Source organism: Notamacropus eugenii, chromosome 7 (genome assembly GCF_028372415.1).
Source record: "Notamacropus eugenii isolate mMacEug1 chromosome 7, mMacEug1.pri_v2, whole genome shotgun sequence".
In the NCBI taxonomy this organism is placed as follows: Eukaryota; Metazoa; Chordata; class Mammalia; order Diprotodontia; family Macropodidae; genus Notamacropus; species Notamacropus eugenii.
Genome location: NC_092878.1, coordinates 49,414,407 through 49,440,631, shown reverse-complemented (window position 1 = coordinate 49,440,631; position 26,225 = coordinate 49,414,407). Strand labels below are relative to the sequence as shown.

At 38.7% G+C, this 26,225-nt stretch overlaps 1 protein-coding gene across 4 annotated transcripts in view; it reads right to left on the bottom strand.

The window, feature by feature from the left end:
* Positions 1–26,225, bottom strand: part of AKAP6 (A-kinase anchoring protein 6) — a 673,781-nt gene that overhangs the window by 359,308 nt on the left and 288,248 nt on the right. For all 4 annotated transcript variants that reach the window (XM_072623292.1, XM_072623290.1, XM_072623293.1 and 1 more), the window contains one exon: positions 14,483–14,734. In XM_072623292.1, the coding sequence (XP_072479393.1) occupies positions 14,483–14,734 (252 nt within the window). The remainder of the gene's footprint in view (positions 1–14,482; positions 14,735–26,225) is intronic.

Genomic DNA, 26,225 nt, shown 5'->3' with positions numbered 1-26,225 from the left:
CATCATACCAGGAACCTGAATTGATCCATTTGAATTGTCTTGGGAAGATTTTTGCCATCTAGCAGAAGAAGGTACCAGACACTGAGGTCCTTTCTCAAGCTGAACTGCTAAGCATTCAAACTCTACTACAGAAAGTGCAACTTCAATGGGTTGGCCATGTTATTTGAATGCCAAAAATATATTTGCCTAAAAGACTATTTTAAGGAGAACTCACACATAGCAAGTGCTCACATGGAGGTCAGAAGAAGTGATACAAGGACACTCAAGATATCTTTGAAAAGTTTTGGAATTGATGGTGACACATGGGACATACTAACTCAGGATCTCCTAGCAAGGTGTCCCCCCATGAGAGAAGGTGCTATAATCTACGAGCAAAGTAAAACTGCAGTAGCTCAAAAGAAAGGTAAGATAACACAAATTTGAGACATCTCCACTCCAAATGTTCATAGGGACAATTTGTGCCCAACCTGAGGTACAGCCTTCCAAGCCACAGTCAGACACACTTTATCTTGGCCCCCCAACATAATGACATTATTTTTGTCCTGTTCGAACAGGAAGGACAACAGCCAAAGGTCAGAAGGAAGATCTGAACCCAGGTCTTCCTAATTCCTAAGTCAATTCTCTAAACACTACTAAATCAGGAGAATCTGTACTCCATGATGTATTGATTAATAAAAGAATGTGATGGCTTGAGAAATATCCTGCCTAAAGAAAATAATAGTCTTCCCATTTCCAGAGTGACCAATAAGAGTCTGCAGTGAGAAAAGACTAGAGCAGTTTCTGCCCACTAGATATCTCTAAGCAACACTGGTAAGCAATGCCATGGTTCAACAAATACTTCTTTAATCTCCCATGAAAATCCCCTCCCATCCCTAGCATGACACAAGCCAGATATCTGTATGTGCCAAAGCTGGCAGCTGAGAAGGGGCACGTCTTCCATTTCTGTAGGAACGTCAGACTGGATTTTTAGTTTCTTTTCATTGTTCAACAATGATCATCGGAAGGATCCATCTAGTTGTCACCAAGGAAATAATAAAAGAGAGGTCTCTGAGTTTCTCAGAGCAATTGACTAATGAGTTCTATCCCTCTATTCCTTAAAAAAAAAAGTCACTTTGAAATATTAATAAATACCTAGTCTTTAAACTTTCTTCTTGATAAGCCTCCAGGTTTAGCTGGATAATGTTTGCAAGAAGTAGAATCCCAAGTGGATCTGGAGGTAAGAGGGTATGATTTTTTATTGCCTTTTTTATTGTAGAAAATACAGAATTTAATTGTGCTCAGCCACCAGTGCTGTCAGAGCAGCCAAGCAATATCTCAATCCAAAATATGCCTCCTCGTAATACATTAATGCAGCAGCTTTGCCGATGAAGGTTACATTTTACGGAGGAGGATAATTTATTCATTTTATTATAGGCTTCAATCTTCACACAGATATTAAAGGAAACCTTTTCTTCTAGCTAGGAGCAAGAAATTTTGGTTGCTTCCTTACTCATTATTAAGCCTTGGTAGTTCTATTTTCAACCCTCTTCCTGGATCCTTTTTTTTAAAACTAAATTTTGTGAACATGAAGAAGTACTATTATTGGAGCTTTACATAGCTTCGCCTCAGACCTGCATAACACTTTATCAGTGCCTACACACTGCTACGCCTGTGTCAAGTTTGATGCTGTTCTAATTACGTTCTCTCCCGGTTCCCTCCTACAACCTGCTCCATTCTTTGTATATTTTTCTTCTAAAGTAGGATCCAAGATGCTAGCAAATGTTTATGTCAAGATTATCATGCTGGCTTTCTAGTGAGGAAGACCCCACTGCTTAAAGTAAGGATCTAACAAAAATAGGAATTCAATGCAATGCCAATTAATCCAAAAATCAACCAATCAGCAAGCATGAAATAAGCACCAACTCGATGCCAGAAACTATGCTAGGCTCTAGAGATAAATTAAATAGTCCTTACCCTCAAAGATCTTACATTCTACCAGAGGAGACATGCATATAAATAGCACATACAAAAGAGATATGAGGTAAGTTTTTTGGGGGGCAGAACTAGCATTTGGGCAAATCAGAAAATATTTCATAGAGAAACTGTCACTGGAGGAGGGTTTTAAAGAAAGCAAAGAATGTTAGGAGAGGAAGCTCAAGTGGGAATACATTCCAGGCACAGGAAAGATCCAGCACAAAGGCACCTAACCATCAATAACCATTTACTAATAAATAAGCATTAATTAAGTGCCTACTGTGTGTTGGATTCTAGGGATACCAAGATAAAAAACTAAAATCATATATGTCTTTAAGGATCAATTGGGAGTACTAGAGTAAGAATGAAAAGACCCCCATTATAGCCTTGACTTTACCAGTGCCTTACTCTATGACCTTGTAAAAGTCGGGATTCTGAAAGGTCCTAATCATTCCAGTTTTGAAACTACAAACTACAGTTTTTAAATCAATACATATGAAAATAAAATAGGGTACCACATATTAAAAAAATCTGATACCACTCAATTTTTCTTAAATTACCATGCTTTTCAGTCATCCTTCCATGCTCATCCCATGGTAATACAGTAATTCTTATAAGGGAAATTTGTATATCCTGTCACTTATGATAATAAACACAGTGAGATCATTTAAATACTTTTGTTGAATGATAATAGTTCCTTATTTATTAAATCTCTAAAGCCTTCTTAGAGACGGGAACCCAAACCAAAAGACAGTCCTAACTTGATCTGCCTTCCCTAATTAATCTTGAGACAAGTCTCTCAACCTGTCAGAGTCTCTATTTTTTCATCTGTGAAGTAGGGATAAAAAATACCTCTTTTATTTACCTCAAAGTGATATTAAGGATTGGAGCTTTACCTATGATTTTACTGATGTGGGGAACTTCTAGAAAAATATAGATAAGAATCGAATAAAAGTGTACTCACTTTGCCCCCCCTTTTTTTTCCAGTTTACTCTCTCTCCAAACCCCCCTCCCCATGACAGACTTTCAAATACTCGAATAGCTATCATATTGCACAACTCCCCTTGAGCCTTCTCTTTTTTGGGTTAAACATCCCAAGCTCCTTCAAGTGAACCTCATGGCATAAACTGCAATCCCTTCCACCATCTTGGCTGCCTCCCTCTGGACATTCTCCAGCAAATGTGGTGCCCAGAACTGAAGGCAATACTCCAGATGTGTTCTGATGAGGTGTAATAGTAATTTAAGGTTAATAGTGGGTGAGGAAAAGAGTTAAAGATCTTCCCCACCCATTAATACTCAATACCTTTTGTTAATTTCTATTGAGGCACCAGGTCAAAGGTTCCTTCCCTCCAGCTCTGAAAGGTATATAAATACTCTGAGATGAGGTTTTACTTTGGGGCTTACTCATTGGAAGTGTTTGTTTGACCAGACTAGACTCTAGGTAGCAGTGAAGGACCCCCCACTTTGACAACTCAGATGATGGTGTTTTTCTCTCTGGTAACTATGTGTGTATGTAATGGTCAAACAGGTGGATCTGTCTATTGATCTGTGGTGTATGTATTGCCCATGGATCAGACAGTTGGAAGCCCTGTCTGTTGATTTTTATTTCTCTGTGTGTATTTTCTCTATATTTCAGGAGGCTGACTCTTTCCCCTGAACTAAATGAATGATATATGTGCTTGATTAAAGTGACTGCTTTCCTCAAAAGTTGCTTTCCTTTTAGAAAAGCAGATTTAAGAACCTCCTGTGTATGTCAGGGTTCTTGCTGTTACATGAAAGCAAAGTATAGTGAGACTATCGCCTCCCTATTCCTGTAAGTTATGCCTCTCTCAGTGCACTCCAAATTTCAGTTCACTCTTTTGACTGCCATATCACATATGGAGATAACAATCAATTAACGTCCCTGTTCATCTCACAGAGTTCTTAGCATCACAGATGTAAAATTAGAAGGACATCCAGTCTATCTCCTTCATTTTATCAGCAAGGGAACTGAGGTCCAAAGGAATTAAGTGACTTTACTCATGATTACATAGACTATAAATGGCAGAAGTGGGATTTGAACCCAGAGCCCTGACTCCAAAGTCAGTAATCTAGAAAGATTACTGAGGGCACAGCCAAGATGGCAGAGTAGGAAGATGCATATACTCTAGCGCTTCTTCCAAAGCCCACAAAATACCTGTAGAAAATGACTCTCAACAAATTCTAGAACAGCAGAAGCCACAGAACAACAGAGTGAAAGAGATTTCCAGCCAAAGGTAACCTGGCAGGCTGACAGGAAAGGTCTATCCCACAGGATGCTGAGCAGAGCAGAGCCCAGCCTTGGCCACTTGACACAGAGAGGAACAGGACCAGAACAGGCCTCCAGGGCAGAATCCCGAGCAGGGAGGGTCCCAGATCCCTCAACACACAAGCACCAAAGAAAGCTTCAAAGGTCAGTGTGGGAGGGCTTTCCCAGTTGGGCTAGAGAGGAGCAGGGTCCCCCCAGGACTGGCCCCAAGTGGTGGCAGAGGCAGTGGCAGCAGCAACAGCTGGTGGCAGTCAGCTACAGTGGCTGAGGATGCAGCCTGGGTCCATTGTGTGAGCAGAGGCTTAAAGCCCCTGGGGAAATTGAGCAGCTAATCTGAATCTCAGCCCTGAGTGATGGCCCTGCCCCAACCCAAAGCCTCTAGGGGTATTGAGCAGCTGATCTGAATCTCAGCCCTGAGCATGGTACAGATACTGGGGGAAGGAGGAGGACTAGGACCCTATTCCTGACAAAGGATTCAGAAGTCAAGTGGGAAAATGCCCAAAAAAGGGGAAAAAAATAAGACCATAGAAGTTTACTTTCTTGGTGAAAAGGTATCTCCTTCCATCCTTTCAGATGAGGAAGAACAATGCATACTTTCAGAGGAAGTCAAGGCTTCTGCCTCAAGTACTTCGAAAATGAATATGAAATGGGCTCAGGCCATAGAAGAGCTTGAAAAGCAAGTCAGCAGCTTGCTAAAAGAGAACCAAAAAAATGCTGAGGAAAATAACACCTTTAAAAATAGGCTAACTCAACTGGAAAAAGAGTTCCAAAAAGCCAGTGAGGAGAAGAAAGTTTTAAAAAGCAGAATTAGCCAAATGGAGAAGGAGGTTCAAAAGCTCATTGAACAAAATAATTCTTTAAAAATGAGAGTGGAGTTCAGGGAAACTAGTGACTAAATGATAAACCAAGAAGTTACAAAACAAAACCAAGAGATTGAAAAAATAGAAGATAAAGTGAAACATCTCATTAGAAAAACAAGTGACCTGGAAAATAGACCCAGGAGAGACAATTTTAAAATTATGGGACTACCTGAAAGGCATGACCAAAAAAGAGCCTAGACATCATTAACTTTCATGAAATTATCAAGGAAAACTGCCCTGATATTCCAGAACCAGTGGGCAAAATAAATATTGAAAGAATCCACTGATCATCTCCAGAAAGAGACCCAAAAAGAGAAACTCCTGGGAATATTGTGGCCAAATTTCAGAGTTCCCAGTTGAAGGAGAAAATATTGCAAGCAGCTAGGAAGAAATAATTCAAGTATTGTGGAAATACAATCAGGATAACACAGGATCTGGTAGCTTCTACATTAAGGGATCACAGGGCTTGGAATAGGATATTCCAGAAGTCAAAGGAACTGGGATTAAAACCAAGATCACCTACCCAGCAAAACTGAGTATAATACTTCAAGGGAAAAAATGGTCATTCAATGATACAGAGGACTCTCAAGTATTTGTGATGAAAAGACCAGAACTGAATAGAAAATCTGACTTTTAAACACAAGAATCAAGAGAAGCATGAAAGGGTAAGCAGGAAAGAGAAATCATAAAGGACTTTCTAAAGCCGAACTGCTTATATTCCTACATGGAAAGATAATATTTGTAACTCTTGAGACTTTTCTCAGTATTGGGGTAGGTAGAGGGCTTATACACACACACACACACACACACACACACACACACACACACACACACACACACACATATATAGACAGAGAGTACAGGTTGAGTTGAATCAGAAGAGATGAAATCCATAAAAATAAAATAAAATTAAGGGGTGAGAGAGGAAAACATTGGGAGGAGAAAGGGAAAAATGGAATAGGGCAGACTATCTCTCATAAAAGAGATAAGAAAAATCTTTTTTCAATGGAGGAGAAAAGGAAGGAGGTGAAAGGGGAAAAGTAAAGCTTACTCTCCTCACATATGGCTTAAGGAGGGAATAACATGCTCACTAAATTTGGTAAAAAAAAATCTATCTCACACTACAGGAAAGTAGGGGAGAAGGGGACAAGGGGGATGAGGGGGATGATAGAAGGGAGGGCAAATGGGAGAAGGGAGTAATTAGAAGTAAACACTTTTGGGAAGGGACAAAGTCAAATGAGAGAAGAGAAAAAAAGGAGGTAAGGGTAGGATGGAGGGCAATATAGTTAGTCTTATACAACATGACTATTATAGAAGTCCTTTGCAAAACAATACATATATAGCCTGTATTGAATTGCTTGCCTTCTCATTAGGGATAGATGGGGAGGGAGGGAGGGAGGGAGGGAGGGAGGGAGGGAGGGAGGGACGGAGAGAAGTTGGAATTCAAAGTATTAGGAACGAATGCTGAGAATTATTATTGCATATAACTGGGAAATGAGAAGTACAGGTAATGGAGTATAGAAGTTTATCTTGCCCTACAAGAAAAGAGAGAAGATGCGGATAAGGGAAGGGTGAGGTATGATAGAAGTGAGGGCACATTGAGGGAAGATGTAATCAGGAACCAAGGTGTTATGGGATGGGGGGAGAGGAGAGATGGGGAGAAAAATTGGAACTCAAAATTTTGTGGAAATGAATGTTGAGATCTAAAAATAAATAAATAAAACTATTAAAAAAGAAAAGATTACCAGACATGCTATCTACCAATTTTGAGGAATAACTGCATATAGCAGGAGCTTAATAAATGCTTGTTGACTGAGGTAATATATACAAAAGTGCTTTATAAACAATAAATGATCTTTTTTTAAGAACCAGTTTGAATCTTTTAATGTAAAAATGGAATAAATAACCCCTTCATTTTTTTTTCCTTCAGGTCAGAACACCTAAAGTTTACCCTAGTGGTCTAAAATAACTACCTCATTGGCCCCAAAAGACAGAACTAAGAGAAATGGGAAAAAAAGATAAAGGGGGCTAATTTAGACTTCATATCAGGGAGAACCAACAATTTAAAACGATACTGCAGTGGAATTGGTTACCTAAGGGGATGGCAGGTGCACTAGAAGTGATACTATTGTAGTGGAAATTCTTTTGGGGGGAAGGCAGTAGTAGGGATAAATGGTGACTGAAATCCTTTCAATTCTGAACTTCTGTGGTCCTGGGCAAAGACCATTCCATGGAGGATTCCCTGTTGGGTTTTGGGAGTTAATGGAATCAGTACAATGTGATCTGTGGCGATCTTCTCCATCAATAGGGACTCCCTTTTTCTTCTTGGATTCTACAGTAAGATGTTGTCCAAGAACTGATGACTCAGGTCAGCAGAATATCTCTTTGTTCCATGCCATGTGGCATAGTCACAGGTAATATGAAGGGGTCACTTCCACACAATGAGGAAGAAGAAGACTTTTGTGGACAAATGTTCTGTAAGTGCATCATTTCAACCCATAGAAAATTAAAACTGACTAGAAAAGAGCACCACAAGCACAAAGGAGCTCCAAGGGAGCTGTGACCTCATCAGTGAGGAAATACCTTCAGTGATGCAGATAACCCTTACATGACCATTCATATTCTTCCTTAAGCACATCACTAAGTGATTGAGGATATCTAAGACCAAAAAAAGCAGTGGATTAGGCCTGTAGGATAAAAATAATAGTTCAATGGCACCTTGGCACCCCGAGATAACAAGAACAAGAAGGACCTTTGCATCATGAGTAGATTATAGAAAATGTATGGAATAACACACTCATAGAATAAAAAAAAATCATGTATTGTGCTTCGGCGATTATAAAGTACTTTCCATACATCATTTCATTCGAATCTTACAATAACTCTATAAGCGAGGTACTATTATCATTCCCATTTTATGGATAAGAAACCTGAGGCTAAGAAAGATTAAGTGACTTGTCCAGGGACACACAGCCAGTAAATACCTGAAGCAGGATTAGAACTCAGGTCTTCCTGACTCCATATCTAGCACTCTATCTATCAGAGTAGATGGGATATAGAATTATTTCGTCATACTCTCCCTCCTCATAAAACCACAGCATTTCAAAGAATCAAAGTAAAGTCAGGAATGATGATACAGGAATAATTGTATGAGTTTTCCCCAACTACACTGACTCACAATGACTTCTTCCTCCTCTAAATTTATCATTTGTACCACCCAGTTTTAATGTTGTTCATTCATATTTATATTTTCATCTCCTCTACTAGAAATGAGAAGTACCTTAGGGACAGGGGACAGGTCTTCTGTGACTCTTTAGGCCACTTAGTGCCTAGCATAGAGTTAAGGCAAATAATAAATGCTCGGGGTATTTGTTGAATTAGAAAATGAATAAATACATCAAGAAAATAGAAGGATTATGGTCTGCAAGCGAAGAGCCAACAAATGTTTGTAACTTTTGTGTGAAAGTCAAAAAGCCTTCATAATTTTTCATTATCTACCAGTAAACATTTAGAGCTTCCTGGAGAGCAAAGCAATTTGTGAAAGAAATATTTGAGTATATATAATATTTACATTTCGGTAGTGCTGCTGAACTCCTAGATGAAAGAGATGGCTGCTGGAGAGAAACAAGTCCTAATTACAGTATACATTTTACATTTAATCATGCTGGTCTGTATTAATTTGTAAATGTTAACTGCCAGTGGAGTGCATTCGCTTCCACTGCACAATGACCATTTCTCATTTAAAAGGGGTTATTTTTTTTAAAGCATTTGTCTGACAGCTATGGACCTGACCCCACAACAGAGAAAATACTTTTTATAAGATTATATTCTTTTTTTTTGGCAGGGAGATGATATACATCTATAGTTATATGCCCAAAATATATAATTTAATATAAGCAGAAAAGTATTTTGGTTCATTAAACAAAAGAACCTTGATGTTCTAAAACAATTCACGTATGCCTAAAAAAAAAAGTATCCTTTCGTTTTCTGGAATTCTCAGGTCCCCAGTATTCCAAACTAAATCATGCATGTTAACTATTCTTGTTTGACAGCATGTTTTATTCTATTTCCTCCTTCATTTGCCTGCAAATCTTTGCCAGCTGAATTTATTTAGACTTGGTTGAACATTTCATCCCAACTTCCTCCCTTATTTCCCCTAATTTTAGTGTGGTGACAGGTATGATTGACTTGGAGCAAACAGAAGACAAAGAATTCAAGGAGCTGCACTTTGTCTCATATAAATCATTTATTCAGTGACCTGCACTACTTAAGAATCTACTCACTGCTGTGTACACTAATGGCGGACAGATGAGGCATAGATAATACAAAAACAATGGAGAAAGCATAATATCAGACAGTTATAATTTGACACGGATTCATGTGAGAGATGTGCATTCATACGTGTATATATGCACACATGTGTACAATATGTACATATACATGCATGCATATTTGTTTATATATTCATATATTCACATTCAAACAATTTTACTTTACAGTCAGCCTACCACTTTTCTCCATTCTGATTGACTTCTTTGTTGCTGTTGAGTTGTTTCTGACTTTTTGTGACCTTGCACAGGGTTTTCTCAGCATAGACACTAAAGCAGTTTACCATTTTCTTTTTCAGCTCTTTCTTACAGATGAAAAAACTAAGGCAAACAGAGGTTAAGTGACTTGGCCAGAGCCACAGAGCTAGTGAGTGTCTGAGGTCACATATGAACTCAGGTCTTCCTGACTTTAAACCTAGCGCTCTCTCTATCCACTGAGCCCTCTAGCTGCCATGTTGCCATCCAACTCAATCCTACCATCTGAACTTGATACTAGTACAAACATAACAGACACTTCATTTGAATTCAAGAAATATTTATCAGTGCCCACTATGTATAAAAGAAAGGGGGGAGGGGTAGCGTGGAGGTAGGCTCATAGAGTTTAGTGGATAAAAAGCAGCCTTAGAGTAAGGAAAACCTGGCCTCAAGTCCTACCTTTGATACGCACTTGCTGTTTGACTCCAGACAAGTCACTTAAGCTATCAATGCCCCAGGCAACTCTCTCAAACTACAAAATTGCAGACAGAGTGATGATTTGCAAAGGAAGCCAAAGGTATTCCCTGGGAACTCTTTACACTGATGAAATCACAGGTCTGGTCCAAAAAGACAAACAAACCAAAAAATAAAACAAAAAACATACATACATATATATATACATATATATGTATACACATACACACACACACACACACTACTATATGGTTGTCATGGAGAAAAACATGGAGAAAAAACCCATAAACTTCATTATACTTGAGAATCATATAGTTTAGCGATTTAAATTAATATAAAAACATTTAGTAATTGCCAATTGTATACAGAATGCATCGTATTGGCACAGGAAGTACACAGATTACTACAATGCAAATTAGAAAATGATTACACGAGAAATCAAACAGAGTGACCTGAGAAATACAAGGAAGGAAGGATCATCTCTGGGTGGGTGTGGGGAGTGAGGATGAACGAAGCCATCACAGGGGATCTAGCTCCTGAACTTGACCTTGAAAGAGAGCGATGTCGATAGGTGGGGATGAGAAGAGTCTGTTTTGTTTATGAAAAACAGTGTTTAAAGTGTCAGGAAAGCAAGAAAGAACCAAAGGATGATGAATAGTGCATTAAAAACAAAAGATTAAGTTTTTGAAGGGGAGGTTTTATCAAATAAGGCTAAAAAGGGAAGTTATCCATAGACCATGGAAGACCTTGGATAGCCAAGGCCTGTGCCAAAAGGACTCACATATATCAGAGATTCTGAGCATTGAGGCACTGAGATCTGAACTTCTGGGGAAACAGAGTCAGGTATCAAGTGCTTACTTCACTTATAACGTCTGTATGATGTGTCTGTCCTTTGGGATGGAGATCATAATCTAGCTCACTCTTCTTCTCCACCTCTACCCCTGCTCTCATACTGGAGGATATTTCAATATATTTCTGGATGTCCCTTGGCCTTCCAGTAAATCATCTCCTTCAGTACTCATGACTTACATTTTCAATCCACCTCAGCCACCCATAGGAATGGTCACATGATAGATTTTACTGCTACCAATAATTGTCCCTTTGTGATTGTGAATTCTGAAATCTCCTTTTGTGATCATAAACTTCTATTCTTTCAACCCTCATCTCACCTCATATCTCCTAAATCAATTCTTCTTCCTCACCATGATCTTTATTCTATCCTTCCTCCCATATCCCTCCAATCCATCCCATTATCTGGCCTTACTTTCCTCTATCAACCCTACAGTTGATCAATTCAAATATATAGACTGCTCTATGTACCTCTGCCTGACACTGCAAGACCTCAACACACTATGTCCCCCACCCCCACCCCCATTGTCTCAACCTTTAGTGTATACAATATAAGAATTTTGTAAACTATGTACAATTGTGATAGATGCTGGGGATGCAAAGATAACATAGCCCCTTCCCTCAAGGAACTTATATCCTACTATGGGAATATGAAACACCTAAATATATACATTATAATTTGAGACAGGAGCTGGTATCCCCCTCATCCCATATGAGTCTCCTCTGTGTACTCTACCCTCTAGAGAACATGGACTGTTCTCTCTCCTTCGAATACACTCTGCCCTTTCCTGTCTCCATGACTTTGCTCATGCTGTTGCTTGGATGAGGAATGTCCAGCCTCATGTTCTTTCACATTGTGAATCTCAAGTAATCTCAATTCAAATGTCATTCCCTCCCCAAAGCCTTCCCTGATATCATTCATCAGGAACAACTACCTCCTTAGATCCCACTTAACTCTTGACTTTTCATTTCTCTACTACATTTATCACGTAATATTGTGTATTAAAGCTACCTGAATTTGTTTCTTATTCTCCTATTAAAACAAAAATTCCAAGGAGGACTATGTATTCTTTAAACTTTACTTTCCCCCCACATCCCTGCACCCCTAGGATAATAACTAGAAGAAACCTCTAATAAACATTTGTTGAATGAACGAGCAGAACTTTTTGGTTTAAACCTGTGTATTAGGAAGCTGTGTAAAGACTGGATTGAATAAATAAGAGAATGAAGTCAGGGAACTCAGACTTGGAAAAGTCCAAGGAATTGAGTAGCAGCAATAAAAGTGGAGAAGAGACACCCGAGTGGAAATGCTTATGGGATTCTATAGAGTCCTTCCCACAATCACTCTTCATGTCTCAATCAAGTACCCTCTAGGGATCTTGGCTGGGATCAGTAACTTTGAGAGGGCATGACACATAGAAGACACTAAGGAAAACCACAACATTTATATCACCATAGTAGAACACATAAGGCAGCTAGGTGGCACAGTGGATTGAGTGCCAGTCCTAGAATCAGGAAGACTCATCTTCCTGAATTTAAATCTGGTATCAGACACTTACTAGCTATGTGACCCTGGGCAAGTCACTTAACCCTGTTTGCCTCAATTTCCTCATCTGTAAAAATGACCCAGAGAAGGAAATGGCAAACTATCCCAGTATCTTTGCCAAGGAAACCCCCAATGGGTCATGAAGAGTCAGACACGGTTAAAAAAGGTCTAAATAACAAAAAGAATCCATACAGACCAGCACACATGAAGACCTAAAATTGAGGGGGAAAGTGTGAGGACCTTCCAACCCTAGCTGGGTCTTTATTGCAGTTATCAAATGTCAGAAATCATCAATATTCATCTCAGTTAGACCATTAGTCCTAAGCCATAAACCCAAATGCTAAGAAAGCTCAAGGTTTTATGGGCAATACTATCAGAAGTACAGATCTGAATCAGAACCTTCAAGTCTACAACTTTCCAAAGAAATCCACGGAATATCAAGGTCAGAAATCTCAAAGACCAGTCTGCAACACTGCTGAGTGTTGAATGTAAATTAAATGTAATGTAATATAAATTAAAATGTATTGGGGAAATATTTAACAAAATAAGTAAAAATATAATGAAGTCATAGGTAACAGAACATTTAAAAACTAAGTCCACATGGGACCTACAAAGATCCTTACGTATGGTTAAGTGCCCTCCATTTCTATTTGAATTTGGCAACACTGATTTAGAGTCAAAGGACCTAGGTGTGAATCTCTGCTCTGCCCTTTACTACTTGTATAATCTTGGGCAATACTTAACTTCTCTTATTTCACCTCTCTGAGCCTCCGTTTCCTCAACCTCTCAAATGAGGAGCTTGGATTTGGTGATCTCTGTAGTCCCTTCCATGTGAAAATTCATATATTTAAGTGTGGAGACAGGTTCTAGGGCAATCATTTAAGAGCAGTCTAATCTAGACTCTAGATTCCTCTTACAAAGCTCCTGAGCTCTTTCAGGGTTGGGTTTATAGATTAAAGGTTGGGAAGTAGTGAGACTGTACCCTAACAAGGAGAATCAGTACCTGTGGAAGACAAGTAAGTATCCAACATACTTAGTTACCAAATACACATACATACATGCATGCATATATACACATATACACAACACACAGATGCTAAAGTGTCCTCTGGGCTATACGTTTTGCCACAAAGCAAAATAATACGTACATGAATTTTCTATAAATATGAAACTTTGGTTCCTAGTACAAATGCTATATGTATGGCACAAACACACACATCATTTTTTCACCTAGATCTCAAAATTCTTTATAATAATTAACTTCTTTTTCATCATTTTTCTAAATTTCATCTGGATAAAAAACTGCTGAGGTTGAAATTCCCTCCACTACTATAGATGGCCAACTTGAATAACAGCCTTAGAAAGTCACTTAGGAACCTTACTTGACCACTGTCAAAAATGTGTGTGTGTGTGTGTGTGTGTGTGTGTATGTGTGTGTGTGTGTGTGTGTGAAACATGACTTGAACACCAGTAATTCTGACTCCAAGGTTGAGTCCTCAATCCAATATCTAGGCCACCTCTCTGATGTCTATACCACCCTTAAAAATCATAAACTCTTTCCTCACCTTTCCATTTTGCAGAATGGGGAAATTAACATAATAAGGTTTTATAAGGAATTTAGGGCAGCTAAGTGGCACGGTAGATAAAGCACAAAGCTTGGAATCAGAAGACTCATCTTCATGAGTTCAAATTCAACTTAAGACACTTCCTAGCTGTATAACTCTGGGCAAATCACTTAACCCTTTTTACCCCAGTTTTTCATCAGTAAAATGGGCTGGAGAAGGAAATGGCAAACCACGCCGGTATCTTTGCCAAGAAAACCCAGAATGGGGTCACAAAGAGTCAAAGACAACTGAAAAGACTCCACAACAACAAAACAGGGAGTTTGCCCAAAGTTACATATAACAATCAACTAGAAAAAAATGTTTCTTTCATGGCCCAACAGGGAAGCTTGAACAAATAGTTCTCCCTATCAAAGAGTCATACCCACCTCTGTTGTCTCTTCAGAGAAAGCCTGCAGAATGTCAGTCTGCCTGGTGTAGTTTCCATTGGCGTCCTGTAATCCTTGGAGAATTCGCTCTCTCAGAACCAGAACAGAGACTCGCAGTTGATGCCAGAGGAGCTGGACTGTGTGGATGTCAACTATCACATTGACAGAGTAGGAGAGAAGCTTCAGGGAAAACTCAGTTTCTAAGAGGGCATGGATTTGTTCGACATGATCAGAGATGTCTTCACATATGTCCTGTAACAGAGACAGACAGAGACAGAGAGAGAGAGAAAGAGAGAGAGAGAGAGAGAGAGAGAGAGAATATGAGAATAATTTGAGTTCAGTGGACAAAGTCCAAGTAGAAAGTCATCCCTCCATCTGACATCACTTATCAAGACTTAGGTCAACCCAGGTGTCGAGCTAGTGAGGGTCTCATATTTGGTCTTTTCTTACTGCCTTGGGGAGGTTACGTATTTGCCTCAGTGTCCATCCACACTACTGGATCTGTGGCTTCAGTAGGCATGCAGGTAAATGTATCTCTTCCTTGAACCATAAAACCTTGCTTGCTATTGTTTCTTATGGACAAAATGAAGGGTCAGCTGAGGTGAAGGGCTCACTGTGTGAATGCCTTTGCTGCTTTCTCTCTACTGCTTGGGCATTCATCAATGAAACCAGTAACTGGCCTGTTTGCCAGACTGTTTGCAGTGAGGTGACTAAACTGGGCACTGTATGTATCAACACAGGAAGATCATCATGCAAAGACTTTTTGCCATCAGAAAGTCAGTTGGGAATGAGTGCTCAATTCCCCCATAAAAGATTGGCCACGCTGTCTCTCACTGAGGTACTTCTTAAAAATTAGATTCATGGCAGGTGGTTAAACTTCTAAGCATGATTTGCAAGATGAATTGTGAGTTTTTACAAGCAATAAGATTCTCTGCAAAAGTACTCAGAAATGGCAGAAGGACTGTGAGATACCATTCTAAAGATATTGCTGAAGGGGCATTGAATTTTTTTTCATATAACCACATTTCTGTCCATGAGCATCATAAATTTAAATGTATCCTCCCTTCTTCCCATCCTAATAGATATAGTTAGGGCTACCAAATTTCCACAGTGCTATTACGGGCCAATGATACCATTTATTTTGTCAAAAGAATTAGTTTAAAGTTTGGTTGTATTTGTGTATGTATGTATATGCGTGCATGTATATGTGTGTGCATGTATGTGTGTATATGTGCATGTGTGTGCGTATATGTGTGTATGGGTGTGTGCATGTATGTATGTGTGCATACATGTGTGTGTGTGTGTGTGTGTGCAATTGGGGTGAGGGGTCTGGAAGTGTTTGTGATTTCATTAATATAAGGAACCCTCAGTACAAAAATTCCATTTCCGTGTTTTAGAAATGACTGTCTCCCATTCCTAGATTGTACTAACTCTTCACTTTTATCACTTAAAATCTCTATTTTGCTTCAAAACTTAGTTCAAGTTAAATTTTGGCATCTTCTCTATGATACCTGTGCTCCCCTGCTATTGATACCTCTGCTTACAAATTACCTTGTGTAATTATTTTGTGTAGACACATATGTGCACATATTATCTCTCTTTATAGAATGTTAAACTCTCTTGAGAGTAAATATATGTTTCATTTTTTTGTCTCTATATTTCCAGTATCTAGCACATAGTAGGCACATTTGACCTCAGGGTCTACTTAAATCCAAGGTAAGCCCTTCACCACTTTTCCAAGCTACTGTTCATAACAGTAGCCAATAGCTAAAAACCTCAGGTGCCTTGAAAACATTTCCAGGTAGAAAAAAACATTCCTTTTTGAGCTGGGTATTATACATAAGAGGCATTTAGTAACTGTTTTAAATTTAATTGAAATGCTTCCACGATAATAGAAAAGGAGATTTTATTCACTTTTTTTTTTAAATAAGCCTACAATCTCTAAGACTTGATTGACTTCACCATCACAAATGTCAAAGCAGCTCTCTTAACCCAGCCAGAGAACCCTACTTAGATTGCAAATTCAAATTCCATTACTAATGATATAATGCTAGAATAAATACAGATATTACCGAATAACTGGAAAAATAACAAGGAAAAACTATAAATTTGGGGGAAACCCCATGACAAATGCTTGAGACATTAAGAAATAATAACTGCATTATACCTTTAATGAATACTGTAAAAAATGGCTCTCGAGAAGAAATAATTGTTGAAAGCTACAATATTAAGTGTATTAACAAATTTGATGAAATAAAATTTTGAAACCCTTTAGAAGAAGTCTGGAAAGTTAGGGTATTAGTTGTTCTGACCTAAAGAAAATGGTCTAATTAAAATGTAAATGTCATTTTTCTCCATACTCAGAGGATAGCTTATAACAGTTCTGGAGAGAAAAGTGAAATAAATACATCACAGACTCTAAAATGTTACAGATGAAAGGGACTTTAGAAATCAAACGTTCCTGCCCCTTTGTTTTGCAGATGTGAAGACATTATGGCCAACGGAAGTTAAGATTGTCTTGCCACCAAAGCTCACACACTAGTTTAATTGTGGCACAGTAAGGTCTAGAATTGAGGTTTTATTGACTTCAATTCTGTGCTCTTTCCACTATGCCACAAAATCAAAACTTACACATCAGCCATCTTGTCCAAGCACAAGAAAGACAGCAAGTCTGGACTACAGCATGTTTGAAGGAGAATAATGCATCCTAAGCCTAGATAGGTAGATTGGAGCCAAGTTATGAAAAGACTTTAAAAGGTGAACAGGTAAATTTATATTTTATCCAAGAGATAAGGTGCCACTGTACTAGACCTGGAGTCAATAGAGCACTGGAGTCAGAACACTCATCTTTCTGAATTCAAATTTGGCTTCCAATACTTACTAGCTGTGTGACCCTGGGCAAGTCACTTAATCCTGTTTGACTCAATTTTCTTATCTGTAAAAATGAGCTGGAGAAGGAAATGGGAAAACTACTCTAGTGGGGGGGGGAGAGGGATGTTACAAAAAATAAAATATCATTTAAAAACAACAGACTAAGAATAACCTCACTTTTGTTTTTGAATCCTCAGTACTCTGCCCAGTACACAAATGTGTGTTTATTGATTGTTTCATTAAAAAAAAAAAAAAAGCAGAGTTGACCTTGAGAAGCTAGAGAGGCTAAAGGCAGTAAAGATTTTTAAGATCTTTCCTGGACTTCATGATGTCCAACACCTCATCATTCTGCAAGATGAAATCAACATGGAAACTGGCAGCTCCTTAGCCTTACCCATTCCTGGCTCCCCCCTCCCTCTCTCTGGTTAGATGAGATGGGAGGTAGACATCTGGGATCTCTTCCCTCATCCTCCTCCATTTAAAGATGGGAATCACAGAATTTTTCCCATCATTTCTTATCCAGCTACTTTTCTGGACTTCATCATCTCCATAAACACATCATTCTGAAAGATGAAATCAATTCTTTCCCCTCCACTATGCTACTCTACATACTGAGAAAATGTCAAAAGAAGAATATGAGAAATTCAGAGATTTTTATACACCTAATGAGTACTTAAAAATTTCAATTGCACAACTAATGTTTGGGAAAACTTTTCGGGACCATATGCCAAACTCTAAGTCTGATGTGATGACACTCCTGTTTTTCAGGGCCTCCAGAGAAGCCCAGAAGTCCAGCTCCTGTTCTGAATGCATTTCTAGTTCTATTACCATAGTTCTTGGCCGAACTCCCTCTTATTCACTGCTTCCTTCATAGAATCATAGAGTTGGAAGGGACGTTATTGGCCATCTAGCCCAATAAAATTATTCTGGAGAAAAATAAAGCGATTTGCTCAAAGCTAATGAGAGGGAAATATGAGCACTGAAACCCAAATTTCCTGACTCTGAACTCATTTCATTATCTACCTCTTCAGGATGCTCTGCAGCCCTTTCCTCTAGCTGACCTAAGAACAAGGTGCAGTGCAGTTCTGTTTTTTTTTCCAGTCATTCTTGCATAGCCTTATAGACTTCACTTAAAATTAAAAGATTCTCTGAAAGCACAGAAATAAATGATGTATCATAAGGGCCTGTTAGTTTGAAAAGAACACTAAAAAATGGACAGCTTGCTGAATGATGAAGTTCCACAAAATTAATATTTGTTTATATTGCTTGCTTATGTGTTAATGGCATTTGTATTACCAACATTCTGGAAAACAGTGATGTTCAGAGAACAACTGTATATGAGGTATGATGGAATACATAATGATGAGTCACCTAACTGCCATAAATTTCACATTGTCTTTAGAATGCTGAAACGCACAGATAAGAGGCTAGGCTACTATAGATTTATAAAGAAAACATTTTTCTTCAAATTTGAATTTTGAAATTCCACTTTATTAACTTTTTCTGCTTACATTTTTTTATCTGATTTGGGCCATCAGTTTGGCTGGCCCCATGTGACCTACCTCAGGTTTAATACCACTGATATAAAGGACGTCATCACAGAAGTGTCCAACCAGAAAAAGAGATGGGTTTATAGTGTCACAAGAACAAGAAATAAATGAGGACACAGTCTGTGTGTGCCCGCAGTATGCAGGCAACGAGAGATCTAGGGCAAACCTTGTTTACTTTTTGGGGGGTGACAGACCTGTTGGGCAATTTAGTGAAGCTTTCTATAAATAATGTTTTTTCTTGATAAAAAATAATATACATAGAAATACAAATGAAACTAATTATATTGAAATACAGTTTTTGAAACAAATTTTAAACAAGTTGTCAGATCCTCGTTTAAGAAATTCTAATCTACAAGAAGAACTTCAGCATGTAGAATCAGTAGAAGATTTGCGGGATCATATGAACCAGGGTAGTAAGAATAAGAAAGTGTGGCTGGCCTCTGACCTGGAAAGAATGCCTATGTTGAAGGGTCATAAATCCATCAAAGGACTAAAAAGCCATTGCTGAAAATCCCAAACACCCTTTTTTGGTACCTCTTTCAGAAGCAGGTTGAAGACATCAGAAACCATATCACCTGTAAGCTTAAGGCTAGCAGTTCTTACTCTGAATCCTAACACAGGTAGGATTAGGAAATAGAAGTAAAAAAAGAGGCTCTCCAGGGGCCATCTCAAATCAGTTTCTCATTCATTTTTGAATTATAAACATGCAGTTTTAAAGTGGCAACAAGACCAAAACCTGCATGAGACACGGTATATTCAAATGCAAATATCACTTATATGTGACTCTCATGCTTATAATAAAACATGCTAATATATTTGAGAAACAAGGTATGTTTTCAGAATGGCACTGTGACTGCTCTGCCCTCAGCTTGCTGTAAACCCTCAACATCTCTATTTTCTAAGAAATCGCAAGTCACAATTTTTAAGGGCATAGCATCAATAAAACTATAATAATCAGTTGTAATTTTATGACTTTAGGGCTTTTATCTTGCAAGCATAAAAGAAAAGGAAGCTATGCAGAGATAATTTCAGAATGAATTAAAGAAAATGGCGATGCACAGAAATGCTGCTTCACTGTTATGTAAGGTTCTTCCTTAAGTGCCAAGGCATTCAAGGGTGACTAGAATGACTTCAGATCTTTTTAAAATTGCATATACACACATAAATACACACACACACACACACACACACATACACACACATACTCACTCATGTATCATAAACTGTAGTGAAGCGTCTTGAGATCAGAACTGTTTATAGGAAAAGCATTACATAGGCCAAACTGCCAAATGTCCATATCACTCAAGCTTTCAGACACCTTCTGAGCCTTAAACGAACAGCTGCTCTTGTCTGTCAGGGAGGCCAGGGTTCCTCCATGGTTACTAACGTGGTCCTGTTACAAACACTGATGGGAATCAAGGCTGGATACAAATACACCCAACAGGGGCCTGCCCGGATTTTGCTTGTTGTTAAGTTGTTGGTGTAGTTGAAGTGTGTGTGTTTTATGTTGAGGATTCAAGTTCTTTGAAATAGGAATGTGCATACATGTGTATGTTTGTACATTGGTGACAGATATGTGTATACAGGCATGCGTGCATGTGTGTATATGTATACACACATACATATATGTTATATATGTGTATGTGGTATACACATATATGCATATATATGCATGCATGTTTTTTATACCATTTTTCTAGAAAACATGAGGTTCTTAAGATAACTGCTATTTTAGATACTGGTCTATAGCCAAGGTGGAAATAAATAAACCATAATTCCTAGGCAGAGCTGTCACCAGGATGGTTGCCAAGAAAACACCAAATGGATGCGTGAAGAGATCGCTACTGAAATGACTGAACAACAGCATAGCTAGGATGAGGCTATGAGAACTTTACTCAGGCAGGGATCGTTGTCCAAGGGTATTCTTCTAAACCAGAAGCACATGAACTTGCTTGCATTTATTAATATCTGGGCAACCTATTTAAACATAACTGGTTTGGTTTGTTTATTCTATTTTATGCATGTAAAAACATTATTCAGAGAAGGAGTCCATAGGCTTCACCAGACTGCCAAAGGGGTCCCTGACATGAGTGGTGAAGAATCCCTGTTGTATAATAAGGAAGGGTCTGGTGGTGGGGCTGGGGTGGAGGGAGCGATATACCACCATAGGATGATCAGAGTACAAGATGAGGAGTTTAACTGACTCATGAAATTCCTGAACAAATGGCAACTTCTTGTCTGCCCTACAGGTAGAGAAGGAGATGGGCCATGACCCGCAAGCCTTTATCTTCATGTAAGGAGCCCATCTCTTTGTCCAGCCAGCAGGTCTTAGTGCCAAGAGTGATGGCCCAAGAACTGCCTCATAGAGTTCTTGCTGACTGGAGTGGAGGGGCAGACACAATGACTATTCTGTAGAAATGGTAGCTTTGGAGAGGGGAAAATCAGGGGAAAGGAGGCTGTCACTCCTGCTGGAGCATCATGCTTTCCCAGCATCACCTCTGCTCTACTAATGCTGGGGACCTTATCTTTTCTGAAACTATTCCCTTCTAGCCTTCTCAAACTTTTCTGAGGCCCAGGGCTTAGCAGCAGGACCAGTAATGGAAGTGTAGTGAGGCTACACTTAACACAGGAAACATTAGGAATCTCAAGCCCTTGCAGAAAAATTCCAAGCAGGGAAATATAAATGAGGGATCCTGCCCTCCCTCAAAAACTTATTTGAAAGACATGTCACTGCCTTTCCTAACTCCCTAAATAACTTGTTCTGAATTATGAAATTAATGACTACTATCCAGAAAAAAGAAAAATAACAGGTGATCCTGTATTCCCCAAAGAGAGCAAATATTAGCAAAGTTGGCTGCAAAATTAGAAGACTGAGGAGTCAGGAGAAGTAGGACCTCTACTTTGTCACTCACTCTACTCCAGTTTCTTCCTCTGTATAATGTTAGACAAGGTAATTTTTAAGGTTTCTTCAAGGTTTAACTATGAATCTAAGAAATCCAGTTTCCACTCTACTGGATCCCTCAAACCCTTCCCCTACTTTTACTTCCCTCCTCAATTTCAGTCAGAGTAGAATGAGCCTTCCTCTATGATCTTGGGCAGGTAACTTCTCTAGGACCTCAGTTCCCACTTTTGTAAAATCAGGGAGTTAGAATTCATGAGCTCTAAGGTCCCTTCCAGCTCTAATGTAAAACTTTCAGAATCTGGGGGTGGGGGTTGCACCTAACTCCCCTTCACTTTTTTTTTAAAAAATTGCCTTAAAAGACAATAAAATGAAATTTCTTTATAAGGGAGTTTTCATCCCAGCAGATCTGCTAATTTAATCACTGTAAATCCCTGGTTAAAGCCTGAGACTTACTTCTAAGAAGGAAAACCTATCAGGGCCTAGAGAATAACCTCCGTGTGGTAGGGAGAAGTATTTCTCAAATTAATAATACTTATAATAATCAATACTTGTTTGCAGTCTGGACTCTGAGTTCTACTTGAGGAAAGAAAGCTTAATGAAAAATGCCTGGAGGAATCCCAGGCAGATATTGCCACAACTCTGGGCATCCTGCCTGGAAGTTGGCAGAGCAATTTCCTCAGAAGGTGTATGCAACCCTACCCATCCACAGTTCAAAGGCTACCAACTATTCAAATCAATCCTTGCCCCTGGTGGAAAGTCAACCTGACTTCCTCTTCTGCTCAATGAATATCATTTTATTGGCATGAGAATTTACAGTGAATGATGGTTACAGACAAGAAAGACCTACAGGAACTGAGGCAGAATGAAGAAAGCAGACCCAAGATGACCAAATAAGCGATGACCACAACAATGTTCATGGAAGGAACAATCATAAAAAAATTGACCATGAATGTTACAGAATTACAAGGGTCCCAAAGAAGAAATATGAGAATCCACTCCCCCTCTACCTCCTTCTTTCTGACCACTGCCTCCCTCCATCTGCCCTCCCTTCTATCAGCCCCCCTCCCTTTTCTTTCCCCATTTCCCCAACTACTTCTGCCCTCCCTTCTATCCACTCGCTCCCTTTCATTTTCTATTTCTCCTCCTATTTCCTATAGGGTAAGATAGATTTCTATTCTACCTCCTGCTTTGCACCAGTTCATTCATAGATGTGGAACATTTGTTATATTTTTAGACTTTTTAGATGCATTGATTAGCTTTGTTGATTTTTTTCTCTTTTTTATTACTTTTTTCAAAAATAATAATTTTTTATGTGGGATGCTGCTCTGGTAAGAGGAAAGAGAGGGAGACATGCAGGTGATATAAAACCAAAAGATATCAGTAAATTTTTATTTTTATCAGAGCCAAAATTGTCATAATCAATTTAATTAATTACATAAGCACCTACTCTACAAAAAGGAAGCTAGGTTTTACGTTGGATTGAATGTTGGGCATGGAATCAGGAAGATCAGAGTTTGAATGTAGTGCAAGGAACTTATTAGCTGTATGACCACGGACAAATCACCTCTGTGTGCCTTAATTTCCTCATACGTAAAATGGGCAAAATGGGACCTACCTCACAGGGTTATTGATAATACACATAAATGCTTTGTAAGCCTGATATGTGTACATATACATATACACACACACATACACATATGGGGGTGGTGATGGGGGTGGTGACAGTGGAAGAAGTGTGGCACAGTAGATAGAGAGCTTGCCTTGAAGCTGGGAACCCTGGATTTAAGAGCTGTCCCTGATGCGTACTGGCTCACTGACCTTGTGCAAGTCAATTAACCCCTCAGTGATCCAGTGAACTCTCTAAAATCATAAGTTACAGAGGAGGTGTCAATCTACACTGTTAGAGGAAGGTTCTTCACCTGAAACTTCCCTATGTCAATGAATCACAAATATATGTCCTATGCATGTCTCTATCAAGCACTATTAGGAAGGTTGTGGAGCCTTAATTACAATGATAATTAAGACATGGTTCTCACTCTCATGAAGGTAAAAGCAAGTAGAGAAAACACAACGCATCCCAAGTTAACAATAATACCTAACAGAAGGTGTACGTATCTGTGTAATATCTGAAAAAGAAAATATTATTTCTGACTAGATAAATGAGGGGAAGTTTAACCAAGAGTAACATTCAAGTCAGATTTTTAAAAATAGGTTGTAATTTGGCCAATGAAAGATATCCCACGTACAGGTGATGGAACAAAGGGAAGAAAATAGGAAAATATGGAATACATATGGAATGATCATAGGATCATAGATTTAGAGCTGGGAGAGACTCTAGTGTTCATTTAGTCTAACCAACCAGAGGCTTAGAAAGCATAAGGAAGCTGCTCAAAGTAGTATGATACTCGAGGTACTATTCACTAGTAGTGACTTAGGGTTCAAACTCTGTACTGTTCATTTTAAATCTCCTTCCACTACATCATTCTGTTGCCACTATGGCTACCTAGTCTAGTTTGCCATAGATTACAAGGTACAGAATAGTGTAAGATAAAGCTTGCAAGTTAGGGTCATATTTTATTAGGGAGGGCTTTAAATGCCAAATTTGCTTATAATGATTTCCCTTTCATTAGTTTAGAGAGATGCCACAGGAATAGTGACAAGTTGCCCTTGCATACTCTAATATCTATGTAGATATATCAAGATATTACTGCAACTTACACATTTCAAAGAACTATTGTTTTGTTTTGTTTTCTTTTTATGTTTTATTCACCTTCCAATATTTTTATACCTTTTTACATCCACTTTTGATAATTATTTTAAATAGCATACTATAAGCACACAAGCAATAGCCCATTTACAAAATTTAGGCAGGTTTTAAAATTAAGGTCACTAAAAATTGTTGCAGATCTAAATGTGATGATTACAAATTGCCCTATTACATCATACGTAACGGAATCTTCCTTCATGTATAAAGATGACATGAGAGACCTTCTGTCAGCAGGATACAAACTTTGAGTGGCACAGTGACAGGTTGGGCTACTTCAGTTTTGCTTGGTCTCCCTTATGGATGTGGCAGGAATATTTAAGCAAGATGGATGGTCAGGGTTAAAGGTATCACATGTGGCTTTGGAATAGAATGAGTCTTTTCTGCATTATGCTAAATGCCCCATAAAGTAATTTAGCATTGGTCTCATAAGTCAGAATGACCCAGGGCTCATTTAAAAGTTTTCTCTTTTTATTTTTTTCTCTTTTTTACTCTACAAGTTCAACCTAGATGGAGAAAACGCAAAAAGTCCAAGAAAAAATATGACTAGTACCTACTTCTACATCCCTGCTCTCCACAGTTACAGAAAGGCTCCTCTATTCATAAAAGGCATGCATCAAGACACTTTCCTTCTTCATGGATCATTCTAGCCTTTAATAAAAGGGGTACCATCACAATATATTGAAAAGGACAGAGAAAATGAAGTTGGTGAACAAAATAGTGAAATATCAATTCCATCATTCCCCAAGATGGAAAGCACTTTTTTCTTTGGCATGGCAAATAGAGTACAAAAAGCTTCACTTGGTAGTCTAATAATGATAACTATCTAGCACTTCAAGGTTTTCAAAGTTACCATATATGTGATTTCAGTTAAGCCTCAAAACAACCCTGTGAGGTAGGTTCTAAAGGCATTTTTATCCTTCGTTCTATAGATGAGGAAATTGCAGGTCTAAGTGGTTCTGACTTTTCTATAATCACATGGACAGTAACAGGATTTAATAGGTGAGAAATAGCATTTAATAGGTCAATAAGGATTTAATAGGTCAGAAATAGGATTTAAAACATTGTTTCTAACCCTAGAGATAATATAAGTAAATGGTGTGCAAACTTTAAGGCACCAAATAAATGTGAGGTGTTATTATTTTACTATTATTATTATTTTCCATACTATTTCTCTACCAATGAAGGTTGCTTTTCATCCTTCATCCTTCATCGATGAAGATATCAAGATATGTGTTGTCTTGCCTTGAGCATGAATTGAACTTAAGCAAGGCAGACTTGTGCCAAGTCATCAGTCTCACTCTGTCTTCCAGAGTCACCGAAGTCCAGTGGCAGGACAAAAGTCAAGAGGACTGATGATGGATGGTCCAGGATGCAGTGGGTGACCTTGGTGTCTTTTGTCTCTGACCAAGTTCTAAGCACTCCATAGCCCCTGCTTCAGTCGTTTTCATAGACTTTGGAACAAGTTGTTCTCCTGTGCCCATCCTGCCAGGGGATGTCTTCACAGGCTTGGGGTAGGTATCCCCCTAACTCATTGACTGGTTTGAGGATTGTAGGTTACCCTCAACCTGGTTTTGCCCGTCTGTCACTATGTGGCCGCTGCAAATGCTGCAACTTCTTAGAGGGCAGGTGATAGCATCATGGATACATAGATTT